We start from the raw sequence: 24183 nt of genomic DNA, 5'->3' as shown, positions 1-24183 counted from the left end.
AGAACGTGAGGGACACAGACGCCTATTGGTCGCCCGTCAGAGCTGAGAAGCTGACTGCGTGTGAAGGGGTTCATTCACTACATCACTACACTCCTCGACACCCCGTCCGATCAACTGGTGGAACCAACTGGTCGCCTCTTCTGGAAGGAGGCCTAAGACGGGTTGTGAGGTAATTTAACGGCGCGTATTTGAATACCGCCTGGGGCAGGAAACTACCACCTCCAAAACCGGTACTGGTTTTACGATGCCCGGTCTTAAGTCATGTCGACGCATTGTAAATATTATCTTCGTGTGGCCCTGTGTGTTTTTCAAGCCAAGCGAACTTACAAACACCAGAGTGCTTTTGTTTCCCAACTCTAGTGGCACGTTACTGTTAGAGGAAATCATGTTTGGCTGGTCGATTTTAACGGGAGGTTCCGATAAAAGTAAACACACCTGAAAAAGTGTTCTCGCGGTTTATGTCTGAATTAGGTTGAGATCGCAAAGCAAAATTTATTTGCAAACAATATATAGTCCATCATTAGTGACAACTCTAGCTCACTTTTGCTATCAGCCATTCAACTACAATACGTGGATAAATGAGCTTTCCTCGGGAGAATTTTAGGAGAATGGCCGCTGGGAACTTTTACAGAAAACAAAATAAAAATTTATTTTCAGAAATATTAATTTTTACTATGAAAATAGGGAGTCTTGAAAATTTTCGAATAAGTTTTGAGGAAAAATCGGGAAATTGTCAAGGTAAAGATTACCAAAATTGTGGAATAAAAGGTATTTGACCTTGGCATTAGGTACCCCTCCTGTAACCTGAGCCTGAATCGGTTATTATTTACTACTGACAACACGAAACAAACAACAATAATAAATATTTTTTTTTATTCATTTATTAAAGTATACATCAAAACGTATTTTTATACTTTTCTAAGAAGAAACGACAACATATATATTTGTGTAAAAGAGCCAAGAAATGTGTAACAGGTCAAAGTTAAAAGTAAGATAAGCATAAGTAATTAATTATATAAGACAACCAATATATTAAATGAGCTGACTTGAGTTGAAATACATAATTTGATCAAGCAGTGGCATAATTCAATTAAAAAACATTATAATTAATTTAATATAATTTTTTAGGCATACATCATTGCAGTTTTACATTCTATGTTTTTTCCATGACCAAACACTGCAAAACTGCAATGCCGTATGTCCCAAAAAATTGTATTGAATAAAAATTCCCCATTGCATGAATCATTAAAAGAACGTGTTAAATTTTATATTAATAGATTAATAGATTCTGCTAATAAATTATGCACGGTACTTAAGGAAGAACTGAAAACACACAGACAATCTGTTTCATGTATACAAACGGTTTGATGTATGCATAGAAAAAGCTTTTTTCATCTGTGCTTGTGAAATGGATCCTTCAGACATTGAGAACTATATATTACTATAGAGGGCTAATTAGAGATGTAAGTTTTCCGAAAAAGTGTTTTTGGGAAATTTTTATGGTTATTTGTCGGAAAAGGTTTGCATAAACAAGATAATTTTACTATTTATACTTTCACAGGATCACACACATAAATTTTTAGCAATAATTTTACACAAACAGAACCAAATAAAACATGCATGTTTTTTTTTCTTTACCACCCTAATGGCTCACCTAATATTTGAGAGCCAGGTAAGATCAATGCAGTGCTGTACCAGTTTATAGAAATAATTTTTTTTTAACAGTACCTACGAATCTGCAGAAAGGAGATTATAATATATAGCACCATATCTTATATTATGTAAATTTATGTTGGCACAAAAACAAAAACCTAAACATCGTTTCAGTAAACTTTACCACTCACATGTTTAGGCCGATATAGCTTGATATTGAAATAAATAAGTTTTGTATATTGATAATGATCACTGCCGTCAAGAATGAAAAATAATTGAAGGGGGCAAAGGGAAAAGTACCTGGGGCTTGAACAGCTGGGGGTGGGGGTTTTTGAATTTCGCACAGTTCATTATAACGAGAGAATTTACCCTGAAATAAAGACAAATAATCAGAAGTCATTTGGTAATGCAATTCATTGGAAACCATACATGTTACGATATAAGTGAAGGTCACGTTTAGAGTTGTGGCCACTGTTACATTAAATATTTAGTATATTTTTTAATTGGGTGGAAGGGGGTTAAAATTTGTACACTTAAGTAATGGGGTTCATTGTTATTTCTTGATGGCACTAATAAAAATTCATTTTGATGGATAGAGGTCCGAAAATTTTAAGAATTATTTTGGCATCAGAGTAAAAATTCACAGTTACATGTATATTGTACCACATATATACTTTCCTATTGACTGCTTTCTTACTGTAGAATCTCCCCTTCACTTGAGTGGGTCGATTTAATTCGGTCTCTGTGCTGCTGGCTGGTAGATGAATGGTCCACAGTCGTAGAGGGGAGTGGCGAAACAAACATCAAAGCAATGCTAATTAATATAAATTTGCATTCTAAGGGTGTTATTCCAAGACTTCGGGTAAGGTAGCAGCAATAAGCACTGTCTTGTTTGATACAACCGTAAACTAACTCGCGGGCCGTACTGTATTCCGGAACATGTCCAAACAGAATCCCAGAAAGGGATAAGATCGTCAACAGTTTTAATAAACGGTGCCCTGCATGAGGATTTAAACTAGTTTTAACGCACTCAAGTGGACGTTTGGAAAAAAGTGTAATACAATTTTGCTACAGTAAAATTTTTAGATATAGCAGCAGAGTCGCACAAATTAAATTGTATTATTATAATTTTATCGAGTACATTTAAGTTGCTATTTTTTCTTATACGACCAGGACAGTTTCGCTAACGTACAGCTTCATTAGGCACACCAATATGTTTGGTACGTCCCCTGATATTCACGAAATTTAATATATACGAGTTAATGGCGCCAGACACGGGTCCACTTTATGGACGAAATCAATTAAAAAGTAAGCTCTGCGCATGCGCGGAATTTTGTACAAAAGATAATGGTACACCGAAAACCGTTCCCTATAAAAATAGGCACTGGCCGTGTCTTACCATGCGCTAGGAAGACAGTTAAAGAATAGGTGTTGCATATCAAACACATAAACCCTTATTTTTGTTTCTTGGAATGTCGGCCTTATTGTTGACCGATCAAATTTGCGAAATTTCCGGGTGTCTAGTGATTGAGTTGTGCGCAAGGTGGATGTGAACGCCTGAAAGGAGACACACGGGTGATGGTTTTAGGAGATGGTGGTGATGATGGTGGCTAGTGATTGAGTTGTGTGGAAGGTGGATGAGAACGCCTGAAAGGAGACGCATGGGCGATGGTTTCAGGAGATGGTGGTGATGATGGTGGTTAGTGATTGAGTTGTATGGAGGAAGGTGGATGAGAACGCCTGAAAGGAGACACACGGGTGATGGTTTCAGGAGATTGTGGTGATGATGGTGGCTAGTGATTGAGTTGTATGGAAGGTGGATGAGAACGCCTGAAAGGAGACGCACGGGTGATAGTTTCAGGAGATGGTGGTGATGATGGTGGCTAGTGATTGAGTTGTATGGAAGGTGGATGAGAACGCCTGAAAGGAGACGCACGGGTGATGGTTTCAGGAGATGGTGGTGATGATGGTGGCTAGTGATTGAGTTGTATGGAAGGTGGATGAGAACACCTGAAAGGAGACGCACGGGTGATGGTTTCAGGAGATGGTGGTGATGATGGTGGCTAGTGATTGAGTTGTATGGAAGGTGGATGAGAACGCCTGAAAGGAGACGCACGGGTGATGGTTTCAGGAGATGGTGGTGATGATGATGGTGATCTGTCTTCTCCTGACCGCCGTGTCGGTCTCGGGCGACTCGGTGCTGCTGGTGACGCTGGGCGGCACCGCCAGCCACAAGGTGCCCTTCATGGCGCTGGCACGCGGCCTGGCGGCGCGCGGCCACAACCTCACCTTCGTGAGCGCCTTCCCGCCCGAGCGCTCCGAGCCCGGCGTGGAGGAGGTGGCGCCCCAAGCGCTCGTCGGCTACGTCCGCAACTACACCGACTGGGACCTGCTGGGCGCGCGCATGCGCGGCCACGAGCCGGTGCACCCATTGGACGTGCTTCGTTACGGCTTCCAGGTGAGCGCACAGGGATATACTCGTATGCGTGCTCTTTGAATGTGCTGCGCTAGGGCTTCCAGGTGAGCGCACAGGGATATACTCCTACGCGTTCTTTTTGGATGTACTGCGCTATGGCTTCCAGGTGAGCGCACAGGGATATACTCGTACACGTGCTCTTTGGATGTGCTGCGCTACGGCTTCCAGGTGAGCGCACAGGAATATACTCGTATGCGTGCTCTTTGAACGTGCTGCGCTACAGCTTCGAGGTGAGTGCGCAGGGATATACTTGTATGCGTGCTCTTTGGATGTGCTGCGCTACAACTTTCAGGTGAGTGCACAGGGATATACTCGTACGCATGCTCTTTGGATGTGCTGCGCTACAGCTTCCATATGAATACAAAGGAATATACCGATGGACATGCTCATTGGATGTGCTGTGCTACAGCTTTCAGGTGACGGCACAGGAATATACTTATACACATGCTCGTTGGATATGCGCATCAGCTTCCACATGAATACACAAGAATATACCAATGGACATGCTCTTTAGTTATGCTGCACTATGGAGTCCAGGTAAGTACACATATATACCAATGGAAATGCTTTTTGGACTTGCTCCACTATGACTTCTATATGACTCCACAATAATATACCAATTGATTTTTAGATGTGCTGCGCTATGGCTTACGGTTAAGTGCATAGAAATAAACTTTTATGCATGCTTTTTGTATATGTTGTGCTGCATTTACAGGTAATTAAACAGAAATATACTTCGTCACCGTTTAAGTTAATTTGCCGATTTGAAGGTAGCGAAACAACTCGGTGTGCTATACGTTCCCTTATTATATAAATTTTCTTTGTAGTGCTGCACTATGACTTCCAGGTAAATATGAATGAACATATATGCACTATGGTTTCCAGTTAAATATACAGGAATTTGCATCATACATATTCTTTTGAACATTTTGCACTATGGGTTCCTGATAAATACAAATATTTTACAATTAATTTTGCTAAATTCGGTACATGACAAGAAAAACCCAGTATATACTTCCCAGAAGGGGCGTTACCTGACTCAGCATGGGCCCATATGTCGAGGGAAGAGGATATGCTACTTTAGCGTGGCTCGGAGTTGTTTGAAAAGAGGCAATGATGAGAGACTCAGGAGACCCATCCCATCATATACTCACTGGCTAAGCCCATTCAGCAAGCAAAGAAGGCGCCTATTAGAACCTATCATATCTCTGAGACTCCTCAGATAACCCAGAGAGTCAGTAATGAGGCCGAGGACCTATCCACCTTCTACTAGCTGTCCAGGCTAGTGCTGGAGCACAAACAAAGCTCACCCATCCACTCGTTTCAGAGTATTGACTCCTAGGGCTTGCTCAAGCATAAAGCGATTAACAGCCAGTGCGAGTCCGTATCCAACGACTGGGCGCCATAAGGATACCTCAGTGTGGGATCTCCTAATACCGATTGATCGTCCTGCACACTGCCTCAATTTTTTATGGCACTTTTAGCCTGTAAGCTAATGGGGTAACACTACAGTCTGGACCATAGGGTCACCTCGGGAACTGGAGACTCAAAGGACCTGCCTGTTTAGATACCCACCATATCTGGCTCCCCGGAAATTACAGCTTTTATGGTGTGGTTGTGGTCTGTTTCCAGGGCAGAAGCTTCACCCAGGACCGGCCTTTGCCATTATGCCTTTTGGATCCTTACATTGATCCAAGGACTTTGGGACCCACAGCCTGTGGGCACCACAGCAGTGCTGACTATCCCCCTTCCATTGATATTTCCAAACCAACTGCCTTTACCAGTAGAGAGGGCTTTTTCACCACACCAGATACTACTTTTCAACATATGAGGATAACGAGGGACATGAGCTCCCTAGCAGAGCCCACTTTGGTAAACACTCTTGGTACCAAGAGGAGGTAGTAGGTTTCCATTGGTGTGGAGAGGCTGTGTATTCGTATCCATACTTCCTTTCCATAGTCCTGTTGGATTATGCCTCGGATACTTGAGCTGGCAAAAACTCCGAAACCTCAAAATGCAAGCACCTTCTCTCTCTCAAGTACTGGTAATTATACATAAATATATAATAATGGACATGATTTTTGGGCATTCTGCACTATAGCTTCTGGTAAATATACATCACTTTGCATGTTCTGCGCAATAGCTTCCATATAAATATAAATTAATACATCGATTATAATGCAATATGGATTTCAAGGTAAACACAAATTAATACACTGATGAACGAGCTCTTTGGACATACTGCATTAAAGCTTCTAGGTTAAATGTGGAACTACAGGAGTACAACATAATAAGGCACCATACCAGCATTCGTCCTGCTTTCAACAAAGGCCCCTGACTTAAGTATTGTGTCTCGTTTTCTCGGTACATGGAAGTAAACTTTTTTAGTTCCTTGCACACCTCCAAATTGAACCAATTTTATTCCTGGCAGAGTCAACCTTGGGGTTTTATTAAGTGGAAAACTTGGCTGGTAAGTTTACTCGGGGCACTCTTATTTCCCTTGAGCATGTCCATCATTATGGTTACGATTTGTGTTTTATCAACTGCCATGTCTAGATCAATGTCGATGCAATGGTGGTGGAAAATGCAAAGCTTCCAAGGTGCTAAACGGAATGGTCTTTCATTATAGTTTTCTGTTACCTTCTATATTGTGTCGATAATGGCACAGAACAATATGCAAATATGAAGAAAAAACTATTATCCTGGGAATCAATCCTGCAATGTTTGGCTCATGAACCAGAGGCTATAACTATTAAGCTAACTGTTAAGACTATACAAAATTATGGAATATAAGTAAACTATACTTTCGCCTAAAACCAGTGGAACGATAAAAACAGGAAGATCTTTGCCAGGAGTCGTAGGATCTAATCGAAATTTCTTATTTGCCAGTTGTAAGGCCGCGCACCATTTATGTGCCTGAAAATGTACTCCAGGTGTGCGAAGCATTGCTATCTGATCCAGAGACCAAGGACTTGCTGTCGACCGGCGGATCCTCCAACCTGCTGGTCCTGGATGGTGCCTACCCCGAGTGCACGCTGTGCCTGACTCACCACTTTCGTGCATCCTTCATGAACCCGAATGTGTGCTCCATATGTGGTAGGCGCTGCACTCCAGTGTGGGAGGTGCTGCTCTCCGACCCGAAGATTGAGGACCTCCTGTCGAGTGGCAGGACCTTGACCTGCTGGTCCTTGTTGGCACTTACCACGAGTGCACATTTTACCTAACTCACCACTTCCGCGCTTCATGTACCTGAATGTCTGCTCCAGGTGTGGTAGGCGCTGCACTCCTGTGTGGGAGGTGCTACTCTCTGACCCGGAGACCAAGGACCTCCTGTCGAGTGGAAGAACCTTGACCTGCTGGTCCTTGTTGGCACTTACCCCGAGTGCACGCTTTACCTAACTCACCACTTCCGTGCTTCATGTACCTGAATGTGTGCTCCAGGTGTGCGAGGCGCTGCTCTCTGACCCGGAGACCAAGGACCTCCTGTCGAGCGGCAGGACCTTCGACCTGCTGGTCCTGGACGGCGCCTACCCCGAGTGCGCGTTGGGCCTGGCGCACCACTTCCGCGCGCCCTTCATGTACCTGAACACGGTCGGCTTCTACACCGGCTCGCTGTCGTACGGCGGCAGCCCCACGCCCTACTCGGTCACGCCGTTCTTCGGGCGCGCCTTCACCGACCGCATGGGGTTGGCGGAGCGCGCGCTCAACACCGCCTACCACTTGCTCCTGGGGCTGATGCACACCGTCATGGTGAAGGCGTTCCTGGAGGGCGTGCTTCGGGAGCACCTGGGCCCGGGAGTTCCTCCCGTGTACTCCATGGCCAGCAACGTCAGCTTCATCCTGCAGAACGGCCACGCCACCGTCACGTACCCCAGGCCTTACCTGCCCAACGTCGCCGAGGTGGCGTGCATTCACTGCCGTCCTGCGGGCCCTCTCGACAAGGTGGGTCCCCTCTGACCCTTTCCACCCATCCACTCGCGTCAGTACTTTCAACTTTTTTGGTGCACAGAAAAATTAATCTTCTCTACTTTTGCAGAAGATAATTTTGGAAACCAGTTGCCATGAAATAGTTTGTAATATTACAAGAAAGATACTGCAACTTTGTACAACAAATGTCCATGGTTGTACGTTTTTCGAGATAATTCTGAGTATTTATTGCGGAACTTGGCGCAAAATTTTATTCACTATGTGTGCTGCTATCTTGTGGCGATCGCATCAACCATTTGCTCGCTGTGTCACGATAGGTTGTAGCGACTTCAAATCGTTTCAGCCCGCCAACAGAAATGCGCCTAACATTTCTTCTACACTGCTGCTTGCATGTTGTTCCAAATTAGAAATGTATGAACTATAGTTCACTCGATCGAAGTTCATGTACCTAGTTCCAGCATGTGTTGGCGCAATGTTTAGAGGAATTTTACTCAGTTTCTTGTACTTTCCTTTAAATCTGCAGCGCCTTCTCCGTTGCAGGGAGATGCCCTTGCGGGCTTTGAGGAACTCTTGCTCAGTGACCGGGTGACCCCGCCACCCGCCGCGTTAGGCTGAATGAACAAGTGGAAAAACAATAGTAACAGTGACATTGGGTCTCGTGTGCACAAGATTTGTCCACCATGTATTCCAACCTACTGATGCACAACAGCGCACAGGACGGTCGTGCGCATAGAAGGGAAATGGATATATTTTATTTCTGTTACGGACGTATGGCACAACAATCAATGAGAGTAGAGTGGGAAGCCATTTTGGTGGGACTAGAAAAATGTTTATATTTACCAATACTACTGTAGCAAGAAACCGTCGTAATATTACAATTCTCAGGTGTAATTCTTGCTTTAAAAATTAATTAATGCTATTACTTGTAACTCACTGCAAATAAAAAAACGTGTCGTGGTTAGAATGGTTAACTTAAAAAAATGGTTGTCTGTAAAGTCAGTTTACGGACGATAGTTTAACGTGACGTCATAACAAACATTGATGAAATGATTGCATACTTTTATGAATAAAATTTAATTATTTTTATTGAATTATAACTATTTTGTATGGATACAAAGAAGGAGTGAAATAAAATATACAATTTAATTGATAAACTTACTTTTATTTACACTCATTAATTCAAATATTGTTATTACTTTAGCGAAGAGATTATTTTAACTATAACTTTTAAACATGTTTGCTATTTAACTTCTTCCAATCTGTGTTATTCTGTTAAGGATAGGACGATGAAAGGAAAATTAGGAAAAGAATGGGAGTGTTTCAAGTTTAATGTGCCTCGAAAAAGTCAAATCGATGGTTGTTCCAATCGAGTCGAAGAGAGATAGATGCGGCGCAAGCGTACAATGAGTGCAATGGGACACAGCGTAACGGTACACTTTTTTTCGTGCAGCTTGCGTTCATTGATTTATTAGACTTTGTCACGTTTTAATTTATGCAACCCTTATTTCTATATAGGTATGTTGAAAAAATGTGCTAACAATTATTAGTGCAAAATAGTTATAGTGAATATATAGCGTATGTTATATTTTGTATAGAAAATATTACCTGTTAGGTACACGTATTCACGTACAACACACGGCCGTGTCCATGACACAGCTTCCAGTCTCTGGCGACATGTGAGTTTGTGTGTTATCCTGTGTGTTCCGGCTTCCAGTTGATAAAGAGTCGCAGTTGAGGGATAATGACTTGATGCAAGCTTTTGGACATACGCCATTTCTAAGCACATGCATGTCTGTAGAAGAAAATTAAAAAAATACCCAAAAGACAAAAAACACAAATTAAGCAAAAAAATTGCTGTTAACAGGATATAAGCACCACATAATATTCCATAACAGGAATATGGTCAACAAACAAAGAAAAATGGACTAAGAGAACGAAAAAAAACCCACAAATGGTGACAACACAAAAATATTGAACCCAAAAAAATTTCATCACAACAGTTGGAACGAGACAAGAACACGACAAAACGAAAAGACGAAACGAACACAATAGTTTTCTTAAACGGAAACAAGCGACGTTTTCGGGAACTGCTATCTGGTCCCGTCCTCAGGCAGAGAGGGACGCACATGGTACTGAGGGACGACGGCTTTGCTCGCAGGAGCTGGAGGAGTTCGTGTCCGGAGGCGGCGAGGCGGGCTTCGTGTACGTGAGCATGGGGTCGTCGGTGCGCGCGGCCAACATGCCGGAGTCCCTGCGGCGGCTGCTGCTGCGGGTGTTCGCCGGGCTGCCCCACCGCGTGCTGTGGAAGTGGGAGGGCGGGCCCATGCCGGAACTGCCGCCCAACGTGCGCCTGGCCCGCTGGCTGCCTCAGCAGGACATCCTGGGTGAGTGACCCCTCTCCTCCTCCCTGGGCATCCGCACGCACAGGGACGTCGGAACAGGGGGGGGGGGGGGGGGCTGTAGGGGCGAGTCGCCCCCGTGCTGTTATGCATGGAAAGGGGGGGGCGAGAGTAGCATTTCGCCCCCCCTCCTTTTCCCAGAATAAATGTTTGGTCTTAGTAGTATTCATCTAAACCAGTACATAGTTACAAACATTGCATTGGTTGATCACATTGGATTCGAGGAATCAAAATTTTGATTGTCAATATAGTAATGTAAAATGATTGCAAATTACTAGATGGTAGTATTTTATATAAATTTAACACTACATCTACTGTCAAGAGTAGTATTTAATACATACTTCGTCATCAAATTCTTGGAGTGGTATTGGTTCGGAAACTCATTAAATGGCACAAATTTTGCATCTAAAATTCCAAATTTTTCCACACCCCCCTCCCCCCCCCCCCCCCAACCCCTCATGAAAACGTTCCGACGTCCCTGCGCACGCACCACGGCTTGTATTATCGTTGAAAGATTTGCGCAATGGGAGTGCATGACTTGTAAGCTTTTGGACAAACGCCGTTAAGAGAGAAACATTCCTGCAGCACAAAATAATAGCCAATTCTCAACCTACCATAACCAATCCGCTTTAACTCCATGGTGCACAGCCAATGGGGAGACAGCTTGTCTGCCATTGGCTGAGCAAGGTGTAGTCCATTCTCTGATAAATACCCTCATTTTCCGGTATCGCTGTCACAGGCTCCCGGCCGAGCATATGAGGAAACGGCGGCGGCCCCTACTCAGTCGCACCTGTGTTTTCGTACCGTGTGCAGATAGCAGTTCCCGAAACGTCGCTTGTTTCTGTTTTGGAAAACTATTGTGTTTGTTTCGTCTTTTCGTTTTGTCGTGTATTTGTATCGTTTCAACTGTTGTGCTGATTTTTTTTGTTCAATATTTTTGTGCTTTCATCATTTGTAGGGGAGTTTTTGTTCTGTTAGTCAATTTTTCTTTGTTGCCCATATTACTGTTTTGGAATATTATGTGGTGTTTATATCCTGTTGACAACAGCAATTTTTCGCTTAATTTGGGTTTTTTGTAGTTTTCTTCTACATACATACATGTGCTTAGCAATGGCGTATGTCCAAAAGCTTACATCAAGTCACACAGCTTGTAACATCCATATCCATATCCATATCTTGTATGTTCCCAAGTTACGATAGCAAACTTGCCCCTCTTGGCACCAGAGGCAAATAAAAAAAAAAACACGCGAACGAGTCTTTTTTCGGCAGGTACCTACTCACCAGAAGATGCGCAAGGGGGAAGTCCTGAGGGAATTGGCAAAAAAAAAGGGGGGGTGGTTAACAGACACAAGTCATCTATGGATACGGTGATTGCATACGCTGTGAAACTGCCCTTACTTTTGGCCTACGTGCAAACGTGCGACAAGCGGAAGTATTCCGTAAGACTTAGTTTTGATGTGAAACCTGTTTCAGAGTCACACATTTGCAAGTGCCGGCAGGTCCCAACCCTCCTCAATGAGGGGGTTCTTAATTATACCTGGAGAGGTGGGGGGGGGGGGGGGGGGGTAAGTGGTGGTTGGAATATAAACACTCACTCGCCAGTGATATGTAACATTCACGTTGCGAATGCACCCATGATACGGACACTCGGACACGAAATGACGCTGGTGTGTGCAGGCCACCGCAAGCTGCGCGCCTTCGTGACGCACGGCGGGCTGCTCAGCATGTTCGAGACGGTGTACCACGCCGCGCCCGCCGTCAGCGTGCCCGTGTTCTGTGACCACGACGCGAACGCGGCCAAGGCGGCCGCCGACGGCTACGCCCTGCGCCTCGAGCTGCAGGGCCTGACGGCGGACAAGCTGGCACGCGCCATCCGCGAGGTGGTGCGCGATCCCAGGTCAGTGGTGCGCGCAGATCCCTGATGATGGCGACTGCAATGTCGACCCGAAACGCAATTCGCCAAGTAGTCCATTGAAATGTTACATTTTTTAGGCCTTACCTTGCGTTTTTCAGAGGACGCAATTTTAATTTTTTTGATGTGTAGGGGGGGGGGGGTCAGTGTAAAGCTAAAACCAAGTTTGTGGGGTCGCCACCCTTGTCCCACGGCCGCCATCTTGAAAATAAGGGTTGAAATGGTTTTTACGATATATCTCTTAAACTATTTATTTGATAAAAACAATTTGTTAACATTTTTTGTTGCAAATTAAATTCTATACAACTTTGTCCCAGTGACGTTTTGTCGTAGAACTATAAATAAAAACGTTATTAGCGAAAAAGGACACGACTACAACCCAGAAGCCAAGCTTACTTTATTCTCGATGGATGGAATTTTTTTTTTTCCTATCATCCGGGTCTTAGTCTCTTCACTAGTGGTGGACTCGTCAAGATACTCGACGGATCATGTCCGCAGGCTTTCGCGGGCCTTCGTCTCAAGTAGGTACCTTGGCTTCTGGGTTGTAGCCGCGTCCTCGGCGAACTGTACCAACCTCGGGGATTAGTACAAGTATTTACCGAAGGTTACACAGCCAATCAAAACGACTGAGCTACATTATTGCACACAAATGATTCCTACACTTTATAAGTGATGATAAGCCAAACAAAATTTCCAAAGGCAATCCGAAAACCAATTTAGAAAAATTGCTAATCCAAAGTTAATCACATACCCTAACCTTCGTGCTGCCCGCACACGTCGGACATGGAGCACTACCTGCTACCCAATTAGTTCCGTGTTACCTCGTTCGAACCTGAAATAATAAGGACGTCAGACGGCCGTTGCAACATCCAGGGCGACCGGACGCTAGAGCGCATGCACAGAGAGAAGACCAGAGTAAGGGAAAAGGAGGGGAGGCAGTACAGACCACCAGGGAGGGGGCAATAAGAAGGAGAGGAGTAAGGAGGGAGGATTCTTGATTAGCGATAACGTCACACTCATAAATGTCTTCTTGCTGCCGACACAGAACAATTCACCGACGTTTCTGTCGACATTGCAGTCGCCATCATCAGGGAGCATCTACCTACTGAGGTTCTTATTTTTATTTCCCTATCCTAACTAAAACTAAGTGTTTCTGGGAGGGGTCCGGGTTAGGGGAGGGACTAGATGCGTCTCAGGCCGAAGCCTATACGCCTAGTCATGCTGGGATTAACCATGCAGGGAGAGGGTCGCATGCATCGTGTGCTAGGAGGGGATTGGCCAGCCATGGCAGCGATTGGCGCCATGACTAACTCCCCTCACTCTTAAATCTAGACTATAACTAGAGATAGGTTGGGCCTAGTGTAAAACCTGCATAGACACAGGGAAAGCCCTGGGCACTGTCATGCGGGGTGCAAAATTGCATGCATTTAGTGTAGGAGAATACAGGAGACAGAGGATGGTCTGGATGAAGTGTTGGACAGAGTAGAAAAGAGTCTACCATGCGGGGGGTTGAGCACTTGGACTCGTGGTCCACTTTGCTATTTGTCCAGGACTGGATTTAGTGACCAGGGACGCAAGCGCCCCTGGTGGTGAGTGGCTACACTGACCACTCGCTTCGCTGCCAGTCAGCACTGAGGTTCTTACAAGTTATCCGGCCTTTACATACTCTAGCCAGAGGGGAAAGTGCTTCCTGATTGGCTGCGGCTGTGGGCCAATCAAAGCCTTCCTTTCTTCTGATTGGCTGGGCTGTTTTGCCAATCGGCTATGTTTTGAGGATTTCTAAAGAGTGGGAAGGATACTGGTAACTGCTCCCTGATGATGGAATGTCAATCGGAACGTCGGTGAATTATTCGCCAAGGACGCGGCTATAAAACCCAAAAGCCAAGCTACTTCATTCTCAATGGATGTTTTTTTTTTCTACCAGCCGACAATAGCTAAAAAAAATGTTTCTAACTACCCGATAACTCGAGAATATAAAATCTACACTGCAGCGGTTCCCAAACGGTGGGTCATGACCCACCAGTGGGTCGCGGAAGGGTTACATGTGGGTCGCGACTCGATCAATAAAACTATCAGAAACCATCTAATAAACCATCAGAATAGATAATAAAAATCGAAACAAATCGAATTGTGTGCAAACACATATCTATTGTTAAATAAGTAACTATTTTTCTACAAAGTGCATATATTGTCAACCATTTTCAAGTCAGAACACAAATTGTGTATCAATAATCAATCGGTATCTTAAAAAAAAGCATATATATAGGTATATATTTGCAATATTTGATGGTAAATTATATATATATTTAAGGAAGGGATACGATACAAATCGGACTTTTTACTCCACCATGGACCAATAGACCGTGGAGGTATTCCTTTAAGGACAGGTGGGTCGCCAGCTGAAAAAGTTTTGGAACCACTGATTTACAGGACAAAACGAAAAAAAGTTCTAAGAAAAATGAAGTCAAATTAACAATTTGAATCGTCAATGCTAAAAGGGCCTCAGTCCAAGTAACTCAGTTTTGAGAGAGAGAAAAAAACGAATAAATCTGTCTCTTAAGCAACCCTTTTTATCTTATGTTAAGAATTTCCCTCAGCTGATATTAGCTAACCCGCGCTTGTGACTCAATCCGTTTTAGCATAGATGGTTGAAGCTATCCTATAACATATACGATTTTAATGATTAACTCACTTAGCAATTATTTTTTGTGACTGAGGCCCTATTTAGCATGTGCCGATTCAATTGTGGTTAGATCTGAAAAAGAGCAACTAACCAAAATAATGAAAACATATATTGTAAGGAAGATTTGTGTTATTGTTTATAAAATCATGTTAGAGATAAATAAAATATTTTTTTTTATTGGCGAAATGAATATGTTATTGTTGAAAAAGGTGAGATAAGAATGAACTTTTATGATATAATACAAATGTCACCATACAATATTTATTACATGGGAAATTTTGATAAAATGATAATTTTTAAAGTGAAAATAGTGTTGTATACAAGATCAGAATTCTTTACATGGAGATGTAAAATGATCAAGAAGTGAAATGTTGTCCATAATTGTTCTACAGTATTAATTTTGCATATATCTTAGAGGAAAACAACACTTTTTAAAAACCAGTGGGGGTCCACATATGCATGATTATATAGTTACTGGGTAAAGCATTATTTTTTTTAGTGAATTGTGGGGCCATATTGGTTATACGCCAAAAGAAAATTGGATGAAGTGTAGTGATTGCACTGTGAAAACAGTTTTAAATTATATATTTTTTAAATGATAGTAACTTTTTTTTTTAATATTCATTTTAATTTATACTCACTAAACATCATCAAACATGGTGTAGCATCATTTCCGCAATTTTTTTGGTTCGAACAATAAGGCGATAGCGAGGATAAAAATTAACTTCAATTACGTCACAGCATGGCGTCTCCTGAATATTCATAACGTTTTCACTTTCCCAATAGGAAAGAAAATTTAAGACTAACTAAATAAAACATGAATATATACATATATCTATATTAATGTTTTATATATATAATGTTGTATATATATATATATATATATTACAGGTAGCTCATAATTTGCCAACCATAAAGAAATAGTTTATTTCAGGTATCGACAAAGTTAGCAGAACAAATTTGGAAAAAGTGATTTTATTTATAAAATACCATTATGTGATCAAATAATTTTTGATGTGCAGCATCTCATCTTTCGGCAAACGGCATTTTGGTAGGAGTGATTTCGTGAAAAGGAACAGAAGTCGCGCATGGAACGGAAGTGTACCTATAACCACGGTGCTGCCATCTGTGGCGGATGGGGCGCGAACAATTAAAGCGTTTGCAAGATGGGAACTATTTTAATAAAATTCCTCGTCGGAAATCAGGTCCAAAGCCAGGAATAAGTAATTTTTTCCCGCTTTTATCGTGGCCGTTATGTAATATAATTCTATATTCCTGCAGCGAATTCTAGCGGCGGGCGCGGGAACTAGGTGTGATTCGCGTCCAGAAATGCAGTTGAAAAAACAGTCTTCGTGTTGCAAGGGTATTTTGCAGCTTGAGATAGCGGGACTGTGCTGGTTACCGAGGTTGGATGTTGCACACGTCCCGAAGTTACTGGAATGCGGAGCCGGAGGGGTTATGTGGTCGCCACCAAGCAGGGGCGTAGCCAGGGGAGGGGGGGGGGGGGGTTAGGGGTTCAAACACCCCCCTTCCCCCTTAGCAACCAAATCTTTAATTAATTTCTTATTCATGACTCAAACAAATTTCATATTAAATTAATAAAAAAAATTTTACCATTACAATATTTAAATTTAAGTAACCGAAAACTGCTAAAAAAAAAAGCACTATTTTACACCTTAAAATCCAAAATTTTCCCGGGGGAGGACCTCCGGACCCACCCACTTTAATACGTTGAGGAGGGGGGGGGGGCGGCATGCTTCTTAAGGGGCCCGCCTCGTCAGGGGTGTATGTGTGTTAGTGAGGCGGGATGATAAGCGCGACGCTCGATGGTATTTCTAGCGCGGTGTCGTCTCTAAGCGCAAGTCTCTGAATTGGCGCGCAGTCTTCTCGTCGTCACAGGATAACCGTGAAAATTGAGCGGTGACTGGAACATTATATTGCGGAGAAATGAAGATAAAGGTGTAATGCAGGTTCCTTAAGTGCTTTTAATAATCTGTACTGGTTGTTTTACGCCTAAAAATTACTCTGAAAACATGCGTTTTAGCCATTTTAACTCTTCTAGAAATACAGTTTAAAAACATGATCCAAAATTAAAAGTACTTTTCGGGCCTCAGCAAACTCTTAAATGCTTTTCGTAAACATACCCCACTAGGATATCTTGAGTAGTTTTGAAATCGCGTTGTTTTTCCTGAAGCTTTGCGCACCGTCTGTGTGACCAGGTAGGCGGGCCCCTTAACACCCCCCCCCCCCCCCCACATACACAAATCCCGGCCACGCCACTGCCACCAGGTACCGGCAGAGCGCGAGGCACCGCTCGCGGCTGCTGCGCGACCAGAAAGAGACGCCGCTGGAGCGGGCGATCTACTGGACCGAGTACGTGCTGCGCCACCGCGGCGCCCCACACCTGCAGTCCCCGGCCAAGGACCTCGGAGTCCTGCAGTACTACCTGGTGGACGTGGCGGTCCTGTACGCCCTGCTGCTGGCGGCGGCGCTGTCGGCAGCCTCGCAGCTGTTCCAGCTGGCCGCGCGCACGTCCCACCACCGCCGCCCGGGACGGCTCAAGGCCGACTGAGCCCGGCGCCGCCGCCGGTTTTTCCATCACAGGGGCGCAGCCCCCCAGCGTGGGGGAGGTACAAGCCTGTCAGGGCTCTTGTCCTCCCAAGTGGTCGTCATTATCGGATGAGGGGATTGAGAGGGATAGCCCCTCCCCTCCCCTCCCCCCTCGTCATTAGTTATTGTGCGTGCTGATTCCCAGCTGAATGTGTGGAGAGGAGGACTGAGAGCCACAGTTTCAGTCCCCCTTCCATTCCCTTTTGGTTTCCCCCTCCTATCCTGCCTACCAGGGAAGGAGGGTGAGGCAGAGTAAAAACAACCCCTGCCCCGTTGGTGGCTATTAAAATTTTGGAAACTGTAGGTCTGGCCTAATTGGCATGTCTTAATTTTTCCCGGCGCCCACACGCACACGCTTTATTTATTGCTCGCGACGAGCCTCTCGTTTTGTGGACTGGAGGCTCCCAGCTCGCACGCCCTGCATTCCCTTTCGATACAGGGTTGCAACAACTAAATTTCCAAAGGTGGGGGCAATATACCTCTTTATAAAGCAGAGGTTCCCAAACGGTGGGTCGCGACCCACCAGTGGGTCGCGGAAGTGTTACAGGTGGGTCGTCACTCGATCAATGAAACTATCAGAAACCATCTAATAAACCACCAAAAAAGATAATAAAAATCGAAACAAATCGAATTGTGTGAAAACACATATGTATTGTTAAATAAGTAACTATTTTTCTACAAGGTGCTTATATATTGTCAACCATTTTCAAGTCAGAACACAAATTGTTTATCAATAATCAATAGGTATCCTATAAAAAAGCATATATATGTATATATATTTGCAATATTTGATGGTAAATTATATACATACATAAGGAAGGGATACGATACAAATGCGATTTTTACTCCACCATGGACCAATAGACCGTGGAGGTATTCCTTTAAGGTTAGGTGGGTCGCCAGCTGAAAAAGTTTTGGAACCACTGTTGATTACACAGCACTTTCTTTGCCCCCCGTTTGCCCCCACTTCAAGGTTTCAGAAGAGGGGGGGCAAAATACCCTTGCCCCCCCCCCCCCTTGTTGTTGCGCCACTGCTTTCAAACATTCATTTAAAACGACAAATATATATATATATTTTTTAAAATGAAACTTCTTTACTGAGATGGCTAACATTTTTTCGAGCGTTACGGAAATACCGACCGCACGGGGGGAATAGTTACCAAGTCTGTTACGAAACAGCGTTACGAGAACTCCGTAGCATCACTGCTGCTTCGTTTCTGCCTCTCCCAAGCCGTCTCCCCTTCCGGCCGTTACTACTACCATACAGCATGCTCCGCTACGTGCCTATAACCCTCCCCCCCCCTTTTACTGACTTCCCATTCGACCGCTAGCGCATGCGTGGGCGTGGTTTCGCCGCTGACGTTAAGTATAGGGTGGTTGGAACCGTAAGAGGAGGAGAGTGCTTCATGGGGGAGAAACTCTAATTACCGAGACTGAGACCTAGTTTTTTGAAGTAGTTATGGGCCCGTCCGCTAGATAGTAGTTTATCATAATATATTGCTGACATAACTACATTAATTTATTAGGAGAAGTAATGTATAAGCTATTATCAGGCAAACAAACCAATGAAAATTCACTATATTTAGGTAGCCACTAATTTTGTGGTGTGTAATACAATGAGTTCTTGCACCTTATACTGCTTTATTTATTACATGACGGTTTATTACAAAACAGCATTAAGTATTTTCGCATCGATTAAATTAGTTTTGTGCCGCAAAGGAGATAACTTAATATAACAAAAAAAAAAAAACGTATTAACTAAAAAAACTTTGTATGAGAACCTCTGTTACGATTTTTTATTTGCTGATAGTTATGGGCCCGCCCAACAGATAGCGACACATGTCGCGTGAAACATGGTTTCAGTTTCCACTGTAAGAGTCGCACTTCTTTATTTCCCTCCTTGTTCTGTGGAGTGCGTCAGCGGCGACGCCACTCCAACGCATGCGTTAGCTGCCGAAAGGTAAGACAGCAAAGTGGTTGGGGATAGTACTTAGCGGAGCATGCTGTATGCTAGTTGCAACGGCCGTAAAGGGGAGACGGCAGGGGAGAGGCAGAAATGACGCAGCAGTGATGGTACGGAATACTCGTAACGCTGCTTGTGTTTGTCTACTCCTCAGTTTTCGTAACGGCTGACGATTGAAGCTGCCATATTTATTTTATTTCATTAAAAGAATCTGCAATTCATTTTTTTCGCGTGGAAAAGAGTTATTGATTTGTGCAATTGAGTTTGTAATAATTGTCAATAATTTTTATGTGGATAGTTTGATCTATACCTAAAGCAAGAAGTTTCACTTCTTTCGTGCGTGGACTCGACGCGCAACAATTTCGTTTTTGAATTTGTACATTTCGCGGTAATACTGGGTTCGTATTCTTAACTGTGCATTTATGCTTTGTGTTGTCCCAGTACCTCCAATAGTTAAACCGTTCCCTGAATAGCTTTCCAGCACTTGTGGCGCACATAATAAGCATGTCACAACAAAATAAAGCAATTCAAAGAATATTCTATACATTTTTACATGGTTAAAATTAATCATACTTGAATGAAAAAAAATCAGTTAAAATGTAAAATATGCGCCAATTTTTATAAGGTACTCTGTATTATCTCGAAAGAAGTATATCATATATGCAAAAATAACTATAGGAATGTAGTTGTACAAATCTACAATATCTTTCTCGTACTATTACAAACTATTTCTTGGCAACTGGTTTCCAAAAGGAAGTGTTTATTTATGTTTTGCCTTCTGTGCAATCGTCGAATCGGGTTTTCTAAGTGCGAGTGACATTATAAGAATAAAATGGACAAACATAGACAGTTTTTCTATTGAGTTACGAGCTTCGTAAATAAATAAAAAAAATATTGTTACTGACTTTAAAAAAAACATTAACATACAACGATAAAGAAATGTTTATAGTTCATGACTAATTTGTATGAGTGTGGTATATAAGATACATATATAATGTTTTATTTATAGTGCCTTAATGTTTTTAATAATGCAAAATAAACCATTGTAAGCATGTGACAACTGCCAGGCAGAAAGAAGTTAATTATAAAATTTTATTTGTTTAGCAGGTCGCTGTTAGTTTCACTAATCCGACGAGACACGCAAAGGCAAAGGATAGGAAGTTTCCAGACCTATCTATATGATCTTGGTCAAAGTAATCATTCGACAGAATAATATTGTGGTTGTGCCATGTATACGTAATATTTTTTTTTTTTCAATGAATTTTGTACAGCTGTTTTGTTTCTGACTACTCTGTGACAAACAGTAGGCTATTAGTATCTGTGACTCTCCTGTACGGCATTATGTCTGAAAGTCACGTTACTAATAAATGTTGGGGGAAAAAAATGTCTCCAGTAATTGGACAATCCTTTCAAACATGTAATATGGATTTCGCCCGCATATAAAAGAGGAAAGTCCTCTTAAAATGTAGTTACAAAGAATCTGTTGTCATATGATAACGCATGTAACTAAAAAAAAATCCTTTGTTGTTCACATGATGGAATGACATTATTTTTTTATTCCATTAACAAGGTTGCTGAAAATATTACTCGCCTCAATCAATTTAGAAATATTGAAAGCACGGTTGTTAGGAATCGGCTGAAAGAGACCTGTTGTATTTGAAATCAAACAAAAGTTTACTGAAGTTGAACGCTCGAGTAATATTGCATTTTCCGCAAAGGGGTGGCATTAGAAATAATTCCCAGTGAAACACTTCCACGGATGCTCTTATTTTTATATAGGTGCCTTTTTACACTTATTATGTTACACTAAGTTGAACATATTTGTATCCTTGTATCTTAAATTTATAGCTTGTTGATATATGTATTGGCAGAATCTATTGTACTATAACTAAATGATAAGGTGATATTTGCAGAACTACAAATTCATTCTATTAGAATGATCACACCTAACCTGTACATAATAAAAAATTAAATTAAGAACTAATTTATTATAATAAATCCTAGCTTTGAATATTTACTAAATAAATTTTCTTTATGGTGTGATTATTTCAACAGTAAGTAATATTTACTGTTAATAAATCTATATTTAATGATCAATAATTATTGATAACCTGAGCAGTTATTTTGAAGTAATTAATAATTTGGTTTTTTCATTTTCATTAATTTATTTCTATTTTAATCAAATTTCCTATAAATACAAAATTTTAGGACTCTCAATTGCTTAGAAAATAAATGAAATCCAAAAATACCCGCGTTGCCTTATCTTGTTATTAAATTGTATAAATGTTTTTACTGAGTGATACTAAATAATATTATAAATGTGGTTGAGAATAAATCTTTTGGAAGTTGATTAACTTTTTAAAACTTGTGTAAATTGAAGTAGAATTGTTTTCATGTTATAGTAGGGGTCCAGAAAATCTTAATTTAACATTTTATGGTGTGATTATTTCAACAGTCGATAATATTTTTTAAAAATGATTCTTTATTGATTGATCAATAATTATTGATATCCTGAGCAGTTATTTCGAAGTGAGTAATAATATTGTTAGTTCATGTTTATTAAGAAAATTGTCTTCTTTCCTCTCTCTCTCTCTCTCTCTCTCTCTCTCTCTCTCTCTCTCTCTCTCTCTCTCTCTCTCTCTCTCTCTCTGCCGTTTTACACCTTACGATATACAGTACTTACATATCGAGGTTTGAATTGTCATGTACTGACCTACTATCTACTTATGATTTATATGCTAGGTTAGTAATTGTTCCATAGCATGTATCCAAGTTCATACCTAGATCCTAATGGCAAAATGCCTGTATAATGGTATCCTGTGCTATATGAAACTCACTTTTTATTTAAATCTAGTAGGTAGGAAGATCCTGGTCAAGAAATAATCATAATGCAAAAAAAAATATGTGAGGTCTTTTTTTTAATTTTTGCCATTTACTTAACCAATTTTGTCCTTCAGGAATCTGAAAAAAACTTTGGAAGCCTTAAAAAGTGCAAAATATTTCACACTCTTTTACTCTATTTATTTAAAACCCATTAATGCATTAAATGGCTATTAACATGATATAAAAAATCAAAATTCTCGTTATTAGAGAATTATTTACAATGCAAGGATCTGCTCATACCATCAGAAACCATGATAATCACTTGATTTGGAGTTTCCCCGACTTTACTATACTAATAACCTACAAGATTTCCTTTAGAATCAAAGTCGCTTTGTCTTGACTCTGCTTTAGTCGGTGTCCCCACTTATAATAATTTAATATTTTATTTTTAAGGGCTACCAAATCTCCCAAAATTCCTTATTTTGTGGTGTGTTACCATCGTTAGTCAATTAAATTTAAAGGGCGATGTCAGGCTAAAACCGAACATTAACAATTATATGGTAGCTGTTGCTGATTCTCTTCTCAGGTTTCGTGCTCCGATTTCATTAAATGTGTACATATTGGATTATCTGCCTGTGCTGGGATATTAAGACACAAAAAAAAAGATAATTATATTTGAACTTAAGTATGCATATTAGAAATTATACTTCTTTTTTTGATATTATAATATAAAATATTTTGAAATAAAAAGTTTAAAAATTCTACCAATTAATTGGTGAAATATTTTTTTTGCTCAAAAAAAAAAGTTTTTTTTAACAGCATTTACATTATATGCAAGTACATGAGGTGGCCATGCCTTCGGGTCTTGTGGAGACGTGGCGGACGTCTCCAGGTGGAAGGTGGTCGTTGCTTCAGTTCACCCAGTGGCAGCCCTGAAAGATGTTTAGTCTCTTCTCGTGGAGGAGGGTGGGTGGACTTTTCGGCCCGCACTTCCAAATGGGCGTTTTTTTTTTCCTAACCTAAGTTAAAACTAAGTGTGTAAGGGAGGGGTTTAGGTAGGGAAGACTCTAAGTACGTCTCAGGGCAAGCCCTATACGCTCTAAACATGCGGGTTTTTAACCATGCAGAAAAGGTCACGTGCATCATGTGCTAGGAGGGGATTGGCCAGCCATGGCAGACGTTTTCGCCATGACTAACTCCCCTCACTCTTAATTCTATACTAAAACTAGATAAGTTGGGCCCAGGTAAAACCTCCATAGACAGAGGGAAAACCCTGGGCACATACATGCGGGATGCAAAGGTCATACATTATTACAAGCAGGTGGATTACAGGAATAGAAGGATGGTCCTGGAAGAAGAGTGGGTCGTGGTAGAAGTTCTACTATGCAAGGGGTGGGGCACTTGGACTTTTAGTCCGCATTGGTTTGGTCAGGTCTGGTCATTTTGGGGGCGGCTTATGCCGTTTCCCGTCGTGCTGCCAGTTAGCACTCATTGTGGCTGTGTAATATGATCGTGTAAGTGGGGCGGTCGCGAACTGTGGCGTCGGACTAGACTCCAGAGTGGTGACATAGCTTCAGGTCGACCTGTCGCCAGTAAAAGGCTGTCGGTCAGTTAGAGAAATTGCCACCATCTGTCATTGAAAAGTCCTAGCTGCAGTACTACGCTGTGTGAGCTGCGGTCGCGAGCAGGGCATCGAGCCAGACTCCAGAATGGTGACATAGCTTCAGGTCGACCAGG

General features: G+C 42.0%; 1 protein-coding gene across 1 annotated transcript in view; it reads left to right on the top strand.

Annotated features, from left to right (window-relative positions):
• The window catches only part of LOC134538276 (UDP-glucosyltransferase 2), a 69890-nt gene extending 50183 nt beyond the window's left edge, over positions 1-19707 (top strand). Inside the window, exons 2-6 of the mRNA XM_063379447.1 lie at positions 3785-4111; positions 7571-8071; positions 10215-10440; positions 12133-12352; positions 17340-19707. Coding sequence (XP_063235517.1) covers positions 3788-4111; positions 7571-8071; positions 10215-10440; positions 12133-12352; positions 17340-17622 — 1554 coding nt within the window. The 5' untranslated portion in view covers positions 3785-3787 and the 3' untranslated portion in view covers positions 17623-19707. The remainder of the gene's footprint in view (positions 1-3784; positions 4112-7570; positions 8072-10214; positions 10441-12132; positions 12353-17339) is intronic.
• The last annotated feature ends 4476 nt before the right edge of the window (positions 19708-24183 follow it).

The sequence above is a fragment of the Bacillus rossius genome, chromosome 13, assembly GCF_032445375.1.
Source record: "Bacillus rossius redtenbacheri isolate Brsri chromosome 13, Brsri_v3, whole genome shotgun sequence".
Lineage (NCBI taxonomy): Eukaryota > Metazoa > Arthropoda > Insecta > Phasmatodea > Bacillidae > Bacillus > Bacillus rossius.
The sequence above is the reverse complement of the archived record's forward strand: the minus strand, read 5'-3'. Positions and strand labels throughout refer to the sequence as shown.